Source organism: Cyprinodon tularosa, unplaced genomic scaffold (genome assembly GCF_016077235.1).
Source record: "Cyprinodon tularosa strain WSP-4 unplaced genomic scaffold, ASM1607723v1 ctg103, whole genome shotgun sequence".
NCBI lineage: Eukaryota > Metazoa > Chordata > Actinopteri > Cyprinodontiformes > Cyprinodontidae > Cyprinodon > Cyprinodon tularosa.
Window position 1 is genome coordinate 1,138,315 of NW_024037816.1, and position 13,065 is coordinate 1,151,379.

Consider the following 13,065-nt stretch of genomic DNA (forward strand, 5'->3'; position numbering starts at 1 on the left):
ATTTCTGGTAGATAAATAATGTATTAACACTTTTATTTTAGTCAAATCCTTTATTGTAGCTAATTCTGCAGGATCCTGCCCTACTGTGCAGGGTATTTTAATAGAGCTTAGATATACTTTTTCTATTTTCCTGCTGGATAAATAAAAAAAGAAAACATCTTTATTGTAACCTGAACCTGAGAAGAACTAGGAATGCTTGTTCCATAGGTTTCAATGAACTTTTAGGGGTGTATAGAGTTAAAGAGGGGCTTCATAAAGAGGTTTCAATCCATTCAGAGATTTCAAGGTTAAGCTTTTTCAAAATTGAAAAGGGATTTTTTTCTATATTTACTGGATTCAAGATTTATTGCAATCAAAGACATTTTGACACACAGTTTTACTGTCTCTGGTAAACCTGCACAGAGGAGTGAAATTGTTTTAAATAATGTTCCAAAAGGAGCATATTGTTTGTCAGAAATTTGTTAAAATGATAACTTTTAATTTATAACTTAGCCAAATATAAGGGCAACTCAAAAAGGAAATGTTAAACACTTGTATGTCCTCAAGAGTTACTGCTGCCATCTACAGGTCTATTCATTTATTGTGAAAAAGAGGAATGGACTACAGAGAAACAGACTGTTTTTTGTATTCATGACAACAAATAGACCAAAGTACTTTGTCAGGTAAACAAGTAATTTTAAATACCTAAAACGATTTTGTTCAAAGCGCATTTTTCGCTGTCCGAGGTTCATTTTCTGGGTTATAAAATACAGACCAACTATAGGACACAATTCCTCTTTTTTGCATGTCAACAAAGGAAACATGCACTTTTCATTTGGCAATCTTTCAGTGTGGGGAAGTTGAAAGCATGACTGTGTTGTGGGATACATGGCCAAATATTTGCTTTTTTGTCATAAGTTTAAAAAGAAAATCACTCATGAAAGCAATTTAACATGAAACAAGAGCAATCAATTAGATATCTTCGAATATATCCTGAATCATGCTATCAGAAGGTAACAGATATTAAAATAGTCCACTGATCACAAGTCATCTTCCTGAAGACATGTAGGAGAGGAAGAGTGCATAACATGAGAAGTGGAAAACCTAGCTGTGAGAGAGGAAATTTTATTATATTTTTTTAACAAATAAAAGCTAAAGCATAAAGTGAGCAATTCCCATTGTGACACAAGATGCTTACACTGATAGGTCGCAGTTACCGACCTTACTCATTTCAGTGCAGTTCAAACATGAAGTTATTTTGTATCAATGGCAACCACAGGATTAACAAACAAAAGTACCACTTTTAGTCAATGTTGTTTCTCAGAAGTTAAGTAGCAGTTTTTTTTCTTTTTCCAGTAACATGAAATGAAACAATTACAAACACCTCATTTGAAAAACAAGGCTTTATTAAAAATTGTTTTGACTAACATAAATGTAACGCTCATAATAGTAAAAAGCATTTTACAAGGGATAAAGAATATATGATACATAAAGATTCATAAATAAATTAACAGAAAAAATGTAAAATGCACATGATAAGAGATAGCAGACATCATATATATCAGTTTTGTTCTGAAGCAGTTGAGGTTTCATTTAGAACAGATTTCTTTCAGTAAAATAGTGCATTACAAACAGCAACACACAGACATATATAACACTTTTCAGTGTGAGAGGACGTCTCAATTTCAATACATATCCATTTGATCTTTTGATTTAGTCTCACACTGAGAGCTTGTGGTCTGATTGCTTTGTCTCCTGGATACAAAGGACACCTCTCTGGTCCCCTCACCCGGGGAGGTGCTGGAGATGTGGCGGAAGAGCTTCTGGATGCCAGTGTCACGCAGCGACTCCCTGAAGGAGCGGGCCGCAAACATGTAGAGGACAGGATTAATGCTGCTGCTGATGAAGACCATGGCTCCTGCTATGAAAGTCATGGTTTGTCGAACACTTTCCAGGTTCTCTGCTGTTTTCATGGATGAGCCTTCAATGGCCAGGATGATGATGGAGATGATGTTTCCTATTTGATGTGGTGTCCAACAAATGGCAAATCCAACTACCACGCTTGCAATCAGGACAGTGGACTTTCGTTTGGACCTAAAGGTCATCTGAGTGATGCGGCTGCACAAGCACCCATAACAGACCAGGAGGATTGTGAATGGCAGCAGGTAGCCCACCACCGTCTCCAGCAGCAGACACACTAGCTCCTGAGTGTCAGAAGTATACTCACGATACAGGCAGTGTGCCGTACCTTCGTGCTCCTCAAGAATCTGAGTAGGAATGATGGGTATGCTGAAAAGGAACGCAGCCAACCAAAGAGCAAGCAGGACTTTATTCAGCGCTTTTTTCCTTTTCCAAACTGCAGAAGTAAATGGATAACGCACAGCGACGAAACGTTCCACACTCATGAGCGTGATGAGGAAAACGCTGCTGTACATGCAGGCAGTGATCATAAACACCATGGCTTTGCAGCATGTCAGTCCAAAGACCCAGGACTTAGCCAGGGAGTAGATCCAGAGAGGGAGGGTAATGAGGACCACTAAATCTGCAGCGGCTAGGTGCAAGATGAGAACCACCGTGTGCGAGCGCTGCTTCACATGCCTCAGGATGGTCCAGATCACAAGCAAATTGCCCGGAGCGCCAACCAAAAAGGACAGACCCAGGATCAAACACGCCACCACTATTCCACCATCGAATTCCTCTGGGGCCATTTCTTCCGAAAACAAAATAGGTTGATGTGAGTCGTTCATCCTCCCAGCGTATATGTGCTGACTGTGGTGTCTGGTTGGGGAAAAAAAGCTAAGTTTTCACTTCCCCTTTATTTAAAGACTGCAAAGGAACAAGGTTTCCTGACATGGCTTTTTAAGACATGCATCTTCTGTTCATTCTTTGCTTCTGGCCATAAATGAGCTTTAAAGATAAAGAATTTACATGAAATCACACTTTTAAAAGAAATTGCTCAATGCTTTCTAAAATTTTTTTTAGCTTAACCTAAATGAATGGAATAAAGACAAAAGTCTTAAAGCTGCTGACAAGGTTTTTCAGGAAATTCAGTGAAACTCACTTTAGATATATAGTACTAGCATAAAATATTTAAGAAATAAAATATTTGCTCTTTTACTTAGTTGTCATACAGATTTATCAGATCATTACAGACATTTTAAAAGCAGATTAAGACTAAATACAAAGAATCTATTTTCAAAGTTTAGTTATTATTGTCTTTTAAGAGAAAAAACAATAGAAAACTTAGCTTGTCATAAAAAAGTCATTGTTGCTCCCCTCTATGTGGTGCATTCAGTTATTCTTCACTGCTGGTCACATCAATCTGGACCAAATTTGGCTCATTATTATGAACAGAAAGGTCAGAATTATTTCCAGAGCAATTCAAAATCTGGTTTTCATACGTACTTTAGAAAGGCCTTTTAAAACTTTCAGATGTTTTTTCAGTCACTCAGCAATGGTGGTGCAGGTTAATCTAAAATAAATTAAAGCAACCTCAAATAACCACACTATTACACTGTTTACCTCTATGATGCTCTTTTTCTTGGAACAAAATGCCCTTTGAAGGGTCACCCCTATTTCATACTTTGAGTATTTACAGATGATGGCTTTCACTGACTTGCTTAAATCCAAAAGCATTAAAAAATTATTTTATAATGCATTCTGTCCAGGGGAGTGGCGGCCTAGTGGTTAGGGCAGCCTGTAATCCAGAGGTTCTGAGTTCAAGCCTGACTCCCAAAGACTGCCACTCTGGGTCTTTGAGCAAAGACCCTTTAAGCCCACACTGCTCCCCGGGCGCCGCACAATGGCTCCTGCTCCAGAAGGTGATTGGCTCTATGCAGAGAGTTGAGGGGTAGTGTTGGCTTAGTGGTTAGAGCAGTGCACTTGTGCTTTGAGAAAGTTGCAAGTACCTGGTTCGATGCCTGCAGTCTGGGTACCTGAGCAAGATGCAGAGGTACATTTCTCCAATATGAGATCCATTAAGTTAAAGTTATTAAGTTATTATTAAACTAAAAAAAAAAAAAAAACTCTCGCAGTATCTTCAGAATGATGTTAAATGCTGTCAACTGTGTTTTCCATTAGCAGCTGATCAGCTTAACTTTTGTGCTTCATTTGATGTCTTCACACACAACTACACAACTAGGATTTAGGGTTGTTGGTTTTTGATGATGTTTTATTCACTGCACTTGTTAAAACCTTTTATTGTATGAAGTCCTACTTTGTGTAAAGTGCACATTGTGAAAGGCAAAAAATAGACACTTTTTGATTGAAATAAGAACCACACTGGAAAGACAGAATAAAAAAAAAAGGATACAAATCTTCAGAAGGTCTTATACTAGTATAAAGGAAAATATATGTAACAGAAAATGGTGTTAACTTTTGACATTTACCAAATTAAGCAACAACCACAAGTTCTTGCCAGCATTTTCAACATTAGTGGTGAGTTTGGTTGATTCTGTATTAAAGCAAGAGCACAGCCATGTGGAAGTAAAGAGAATAACTGATTTCAAACATCTCAGTTCAAATTTGGTTTTAAAGGAGACAGTCATGTCTTTTAGCCCAGCTCTTCCAAAATTTCAGTATTTTTTCCTCATTTCTTAATGCAAAGAGGTAGACATTACCCCTTTCTCTGCTGACTCCTGGTTCCTTTGCTTTTGAACTGCGAGCTCCCTGAGCCTGTGTGAGTTTGATGCAAGTTCCTGAAACAGCTTAACCAGACGAGACTCTCCAAGATTGCCTCTGAATTTCCTGGCGAAGAAGGCGTATAATACAGGATTCACTGAGTTACTGATAAAAACCAGGGCTCCAGAGCTAAAGACTAATCTTTCTGGGACACATTCGGACTCTTGGTCAGACCTTAAAAGGCATACAACATCAATGATATTAATGACGTGGTAAGGCAACCAGCACAAGAAGAAAACAAGCACTATGGTGTGAATTAGTACTTTGGATTTCTGTTTTGACTTGAAATTCATTTTCTTGAGCTTCACAGTAACATGACAGTAACAGATGCTAAGCGTAATGAAAGGCAACACAAAGCCTAGTACAGTCTTCAGGCATAGGAGGATGATTTCTGTAGTGCTGCTTTTAAATTCCATGCGAAAGCACTGCTCATTGTTGTCACCGTCGTAAAAGGTCCGGGTTAAAACATCAGGCAATCCAAGGAGAAGTGCAAAAAGCCACAAAAATGCAATACATATATTCATAGTCTTTTCAGTCCTCCAGCGCATCATCAGAAAGGGATGACAGATGGCTAAATAGCGCTCCATGCTCATAAGGGTGATGAAGAAGATGCTGCTATACATACAGACAGTGATAACACACATCAAGACCTTGCATATCACCAATCCAAACACAAAGGTGTTCACCAGGGAGTATATCCACACCGGCAGGGTGATGAGGACCATGATGTCTGCCACAGCTAGGTGCAGGATGAGTACCACAGAGTGAAAGCGCTGCTTGACATGTTTCAGGATAGTCCAGATGACCAGCAGATTCCCTGGTACTCCGACCAGAAAGGAAAGACCCAGGAAAACACACGCCACTGTCAATCCAGTGTCCACTTTCTCAGGTGCCTCTGAAGGGGTCATCTTGTCCATGCCGAGGATATGTTGTTTGAGCAGTTGTCACAGTTCAACTGAAACTGCTGTGCAAGCAAGGCTGCACTTCCTTTTCTGAATATATTGATGCGATAGCAGATTTTGAATTGAGAGGCCGAAAGGAATTATCAGTTTTATAATTTTAGGGATGTAATCTATGTAGTTATTGGGTCCTAATTAAATTAAAGAAAAAAGGCAATAAAAGAGAAAAAAAGAAATATATCAGAGAGAACAAATTTTCACACTGGAAGCAAAAACTGATGTTATTTGAGAATTTAAGAAAAGTTTTGAGATCATTTTTTTGTCATAAAATAGTAATTATGAATAATTGACATTTGGATGTCATTTGGAATGGTTTCCACGGGGGAAAACTCAAAAATCTAATTTTACTCTCAAATAAAGAATTTTTGCAATAAGAGTAAAAACATTTACTCTCAAAAATAGATTTTCCTTTCAAACCTTTTTTTCTTCTCTCTCTCTCAAAACTTAAGTTAATGCTCCTGATTTAGGATTTCTCTTTCGATGTAAAAAAATATGTCATAGGCAGGCTTGTGTTCCTATTGGCCAGTCTAAATGTAATGTACTGTATGTATGCAGTAAAGACAGAGAGCTGTCTGCAACTGAACTGAACCACCAAATATCACCATTCAGCTGTCAAATCTGTTGAGACTGGCCAATGGGAACACAGGCCTGCCATTGATACCAGGGACATGCACAGATAGGCATTTCTGGGGTGCTCAAGTCCAGTCCTCAAGAGCTACTATCCTGCAACGTTTTGGTGCAACCATTTTTAACACACATGTTACGTCTGCAGTGGTACCTGAAACAGATAAGTGGCTCATTACCATGCCTTTGCTGGGCTTAATGAGGGGATTGAGCCTTGTGATTCAGGTGCGTTAGAGAAGAAATGCATCTATAAGTTACAGGATGGTAGCTCTTGAGGACTGGACTTGAGCACCCCTGCATTAGGTGGTGCTAGAGCACCTGCCCGTTTCCCCTCTGGAAAAGTGCCCTCCTGAAATAATTGTTTGTTTGTTTTTTGTCTTTGGCCCAAAATGGCATTTATGAATTTAAAAGCCTATCAAACCCAGTGTCTAGATTTTTGTAAGTTTGCCTCACAAGAACTTAAGCACCACCTCAATAGAGCCTTGCGCAGGTGAAGGGCCAAGTAACCTTCCAGGTAACTAAACAAGAGTATTGCAAATTAGATAAATTAGAGGTAGACTTGGCTTTATAAGCAGCATCGTTGAAAAGTAGATCGATAACATTAACGGTGACTATCAAACTGGTTCTTCACATAAAAACAGGACCATCATCCTAACAACTAACTTTCCATAAGAAAGAGTCAGCACTGCACCTGCCATTAGTGGACTAGATACTACATTTTTTTAAACTTTTTTTTTATATAAGAGACATTCAAACACATGGGAAACTTCCTATTGCAGAATTTTAAGTGGATTATATTGTTGTAAATATACACTACTCAAAAAAAATTTAAGGAACACTTTGTAATCAGAGTATAGCATCAAGTTAATTAAACTTCTGGGATATTGATTAGGTCAGGTAAGTAGCAGAGGGGGTTGTTAATCAGTTTCAGCTGCTTTGGTGTTAATGAAACTAACAACAGGTGCACTAGAGGGACAACAACGAGACGACCATCAAAACAGGAATGGTTTTACAGGTGGAGGCCACTGACATTTTTTTCCCCTCCTCATCTCTTCTAACGCTTTTTCACCAGTTTTGCATTTGGCTTTGGTCACTGTCACTACTGTTAGCATGATGCGCTACCTGGACCCTACAGAGGTAGCACAGGCAGTCCAAGTCCTCCAGGATGGCACATCAATACGAGCCATTGCCAGAAGTTTGCTGTGTCTCCCAGAACAATCTCAAGAGCATGGAGGAGATTCCAGGAGACAGGCAGTTACTCCAGGAGAGTTGGACAGGGTCATAGAAGGTCTACAACCCATCAGCAGGACCGGTATCTGCTCCTTTGTGCAAGGAGGAGCAGGAGGAGCACTGCCAGAGCCCTACAAAATGACCTCCAGCAGGCCACTGGTGTGAATGTCTCTGACCAAACAATCAGAAACAGACTTGACGAGGATGGCCTGAGGGCCCGACGTCCTTCAATGGGCCCTGTGCTCACTGCCCGGCACCGTGGAGCTCGATTTGCATTTGCTACATAACACCGGAATTGACAAGTCCGCCACTGTGCCCTGTGCTTTTCACAGATGAGAGCAGGTTCACCCTGAGCACATGTGACAGAGGGTCTGGAGAAGCCGTGGTGAACATTATGCTGCCTGTAACGTCGTTCAACATGACCGGTTTGGTTCCTGGGTTCCTCCTGGTGAACGACAGTGCCCAGCCACATGTGGAGAGAGTATACAGGCAGTTCCTGGAGAATGAAGGAATTGATACCATTGATTAGCCCCCACGCTCACCTGACCTAAATCCAATAGAGCACCTCTGGGACATTATGTTTCGATCCATCCGACGCTGCCAGGTTGCACCTCAGACTGCCCAGGAGCTCAGTGATGCCCTGGTCCAGATCTTGGAGGAGATACCCCAGGACGCCATCCATCATCTCATTAGGAGCATGCCCTGACGTTGTCAGGCATGCAGACACGCACGTGGGGGCCACACAAATTACTGAATACCATTTTGAGTTGCTGCAATGAAATTTCAGCAAAATGGACTAGCCTGCAGCATCATTTTATTCACTGTAATTTTTGGGGTGTCTTTGAATTCAGTCCTCTGTAGGTTGATAATTTTCATTTCCATCAAATGATGTGGCATCCTTTTGTTGCTAACACATCACCCAGTCCATATCAGTATGAATAAACAGCATGATTTTTCCCCCCATCGACATCTTTCAGCTTTCCCCTCATTATATCTGGTTTTCATTTCGAGGGGGGAATGGGTGCTATTGCAACAACAGACGATTGTAACAAGTTTTTTTTTTCTCTAATCAGAGAAATACAAGACTAAACTTGTATGAGATGGTTATGACTGAATCACCGTTTAGTTTGAAGAAGTTACACGCTCAGCATGGGCGTTAACCTGTGTTTCTAGCTAGCACATGGTGTCCTGTCGGTAGCTATCATGAAATAAACCCCCCCACCCCACCCAAAAAACTAAATCGGACATGATTTTTGCCCCCTTTTCCTCCCTTCTATCATTAAAAATAAAATAATATCTTAGGAAAACACTTTGGCATAACGGCAGCTGTGCAGCAAATTGAGGCTCAAAGTCTGTATCTATTTGTGGTTAAGCTTGAGGAGAAGGAGAAAGGTAAAATGATAACATGCATCGGAGAGCAACACAAAGAAAGGTGTAGGCCAGTTCATGGTACAAGGGCTGCATGCAGGTCAAGATAGCCCATTTCCAAGAATGCTATAGTGGCTGGACAGGCACTGGACATGTCCTGAACTCAGTGTCAGACGTGGCTGCCGAATACTTGGATGAAGTGAAGCAGCTGACAGATCTCATGCTGCCCCATCTGAAGACTGTCCTGGCCAGGCAGAGGATGGATGAGGAGACCTTCCTAATGGACCCTGTCAGTGAACAGGCTAGTAACATTGATGGCACCCCTGTGCACAACATTGGGATGGAGAGACAATGTGGCAAGGTGGACTACAAACTGAAGAAGTTGGGCACACTGAACGCAGTCAATAGGTCAATAATTTTACAGAAGTGCCAGGAGCTTCAGAGGTTTCAAGGCAGCAGCACAAGCAAAAAGGGAGGTTGAACTCAACTGGAGTAAATTCATGAAGGCAAAATTCGAGAGTAGGGCAGATGAGAAACAAGAGATGGCTCAAAGAAAGGAGAGTAAGAGACTAGACATGCTGGACACACTGAAATTTTTGATGGCCCCTTCACGATAGTGGGGAAGTTGAAAAGTTCCTTGTGGATGAAAGTCTGCACAAGAATGCAAAGCTTGAGGTTCAGTTTGCCAGAGAAAGCACCAAGCTTCTGCCTAAAGTCAATCCTATCTTCACAATCCAGGTGACACTTCCCAGAAATGGCGAAAGTGCAATTCTCCAAGTCATAATGGATACTTAGAATTTTATGGTGGTGGTAAGTATTCATGAAAACAGGTAGCCTAACATTAGTGAATGGGTGAATTCTGGAAATAACCTAAAAATCTTACACAGTGCACCTTTAAGCAAGGGGTTTCTTTCGTGCTTTCAATTTTGCAAAATCATCCACCACATCATTGAAGTCCAACTCTCTTGTCAGCTCACTCTCAATTGCCATTAGAGATAACGCATTTAATCTTTTCTGAGTCATTCTTGTGTGCAGCTCATTTTTTACTCTTGACAAAAGAGAGAATGAGCGTTCTCCCTCACAGTTACTGACCGGTAGAGTGAGAAAAATCTGTAGCGCAATGTATGTATTAGGAAACGTAGGCTGTAGTCCAAAATGTATTATTATTTTGAGCAGTCCTGAAGGGGTCCTCTCCTCATCAGTGTTGTTGAGCTGTATAAAAGATTTGAACTGTATAAGCTCCTGTCCAAGACTTTCATTGAGGTCAGATGGGTATGATTCAGTGAGAATCTTGGCCTTGTGAAGGACTGTAGCATTGGACTCTGTATCCAAAGAGAAAAGGACACTGAACAAATTGTTCAGATGTTTGTAGGCCTCCATACGGTGATTAAGGCTTGAACTCAGTTGATCAATAGAGGCAATAAATGTCTCTATTTGAAACAGTTGCCTTCCCTCAAGCACAACATCTGGGGATGCTGATTCATCAGCAAACTTTTTACGTTTCCTCGTCCGTTCAGCCCTGTAAGATGGGGTGCCACCCAACATGTTTAAGGCTTTCTGCTCAAAATGATCAAATAGATCTCTTTGGGAGAGAACAAAGGTGCGCAGAGATTCCAGCAATCTAACTGCTGTACCAAGGTCCATGTCTGCTTTTTGAAGTTGCAGACTTGTGGCCTGAAATCTGGACAGAACAGTGTCCCAAAAGCCTGCCATGAAGGCCATCTCAAGTGAATCCAGCTTCCGCATTAGACTGTCAGCTTCAGTTCGTGTGTCTCGTTTCTCTGTGTCATCAGTGGAAATAACCTGTAGTGCTGCTTTTATTTTACTGTAGTTCTGCCACAGTGCTTTGGTAGATTCTGCACGGCAACTCCAACGCGTGTTGGATAAAGCTTTAAGTGTGAGATCTATGTTGGAATTGCCAAATACCCTGTCCCATCGGTGTGTGGATGCAATTGTGAAGTTGTAAATAGACTGAATCAAGTCAAAATACTTAGAGACTTCATTTCCACATCTGTCAATGCTGTTGACTCCCACCAAATTCAAAGAGTGAGCTGCACGTGGAATATAGTGTATTAATGGGTTGCTTTTCTTTAAGTGAGCCTGCAACCCATTATACCTCCCTGACATGTTGCTGGCATTATCATAAGCCTGCCCCCTGCAATTTGACAGCTCTAACCCTAGATTTTCCAACACAGACATGACACAGTTAGCCAAACTTTCACCTGTATGGCTAGTAATGGGCTCAAAACCCACAAAGCGTTCAACAACACTGCCCTCTTTGCTAACAAAACGGAATATGAATGTCAATTGGTCCACATGAGATAAATCTGGGGTTGAATCCACAATGATAGAGTAGTATTTGCTTGCTTGCAGTTCATCTGCTATAGCCTGTTTGGTTTTTGCACCCATCAATTCAATGAATTCCTCACAAATGGTGGAGGACAGATATGAGGTATTACCTCGACCCATCTGCCCAAACTTTCTGATGTGATCCTTTAGAAAGGGATCAAATTCAGCCAGGACCTCCAGAATACCAAGGTAGTTCCCATTGAGAGGAGACCCTAACGATTTATTTTTACCCCTAAATGCAAGGCCCTTTTCTGCAAGGAATTTAATGACTGCAACAACTCTTTGTAACACCTGCCTCCAATAGCTGCTCTCTGCCTGAAACTGTTTGAACAGGTCTGCATCAACTGTGGCACCTTTGGCGCGGTTCAAGACTGCTTGCATGCAGGTTATGTGCTCAGCACTTCGCTCATGTTCACCAAATCTTTCTGAGTGTTTCCAATCACAATAGCCTGTCACAAAAGAATGCGTTTTTGGGGAAAACAGTTTGCATGCAAAGCAGTAAACATTACCAGTAGAGGGAGAGTACATCAGCCACTCTCTTTGTACTCGTTGTCCATTGGGCAAGTGTGAAGTAAAATGTTCATTGTTCATTCAATTCGATCTGTTTTTAGAATAATGAAAGTGGTTCAACTGTGTTTCAAAATATTCATTTATTTTTTCCCCCTGTCACATTAAACACAAAGTGCATACGGTACTTGTAAATGAGACAGTTTAAACTACAGATGTGAACAAAACTGTCTCAAAAGTGCAAACTTGTTTGTGAATCAGCCAATCATTGGCCACTCCTGTGGGCACCCCTACCATTTCTTTCCCCCTAATAATCAAGTGAAATATTCAAAACATTAAAATTTTTCATATATTACTTACAAATTTTCATATATTCATAATTACTTGATAACAAAAAAGTTGTTAATTATGCACATCAATATACTAACATTAAAGATGGTAAGCACAGAATTCCTGCTCTTTTCAGAACTAGATTTTGTGTTTTATGGGGTAAAGAGAAAATGATGTGTCGCTGCATTCATTTAGGAGTCCTTAGTGTAATCATAGTTAAATAACTATTTTACTAAAAATTTATTAAATAATCAATTTATGTAGATATTAGTACTTGTAAATATCAATTTTATGCAGAATGTTTATTGATAAAAGTAGGTAAGTAATGACAATGGAAAAGATGTTCGCCCCAGAACTCAAACCTGAAAGAATTTTATCCACTTAACCTTTTATCTAAAAGGATGGATGTTTAAATATATGCATCTATTTGTTAGCAAAGGCCATAGGAAAGTATAGTTTGTCTTTATTAGGAAAATATGGATGTTTTGCTCATTAATTTTGGAACAGTGTAGATTGACCCTGAGGTTCTGGTGCTTATCCGCTTTCGGCCACCCTTTAGTGTACACTGGTTATTGCCCGGCGGCGGCCACCCTTATAAAAAGTTTCTGGCTACGCCTCTGTCTATATATATATATATATATATATATATATACTGTATATATATATATATATATATATATATATATATATATATATATATATATATGTATGCATATACATACATACATACATACATACATACATACATACATACATACATACATACATACATATCTCTCTATCTATCTATCTATCTATCTATTTATATATAAAGGAAAGGTCTAATTTCTTGCTTCTTTTTTTGTAGGGAAATTTTCTAAAGATTATTTTTCAGGAAAAAATTAAAAAGAAAGAAAAGTATAAATAAAAAATGAAAAGAACATCGAAACAATATTTAATCAATTATTTACAGTTTGTGGCAGATATTTTCAATTAGCATGGCTTTAAAATGATAGTCCTTATGACGCTGCCTGCCTGCTCTCCTCCGTTCAGCCTACAG

At 39.9% G+C, this 13,065-nt stretch overlaps 2 protein-coding genes across 2 annotated transcripts; both read right to left on the bottom strand.

The window, feature by feature from the left end:
- Positions 1–1,103: 1,103 nt before the first annotated feature.
- Positions 1,104–2,775, bottom strand: si:dkey-148a17.6 (uncharacterized protein LOC108190685 homolog). The gene has a single exon (XM_038281041.1). It carries the CDS (start codon positions 2,724–2,726, stop codon positions 1,665–1,667), a length of 1,062 nt encoding a protein of 353 aa, XP_038136969.1. The 5' UTR covers positions 2,727–2,775; the 3' UTR covers positions 1,104–1,664.
- Positions 2,776–4,309: 1,534 nt separating this feature from the next.
- LOC119780562 (leukotriene B4 receptor 1-like) lies at positions 4,310–5,601 on the bottom strand. The gene has a single exon (XM_038280633.1). The coding sequence runs from the start codon at positions 5,574–5,576 to the stop codon at positions 4,575–4,577; it is 1,002 nt and encodes a 333-aa protein (XP_038136561.1). The 5' UTR covers positions 5,577–5,601; the 3' UTR covers positions 4,310–4,574.
- Positions 5,602–13,065: the final 7,464 nt, after the last annotated feature.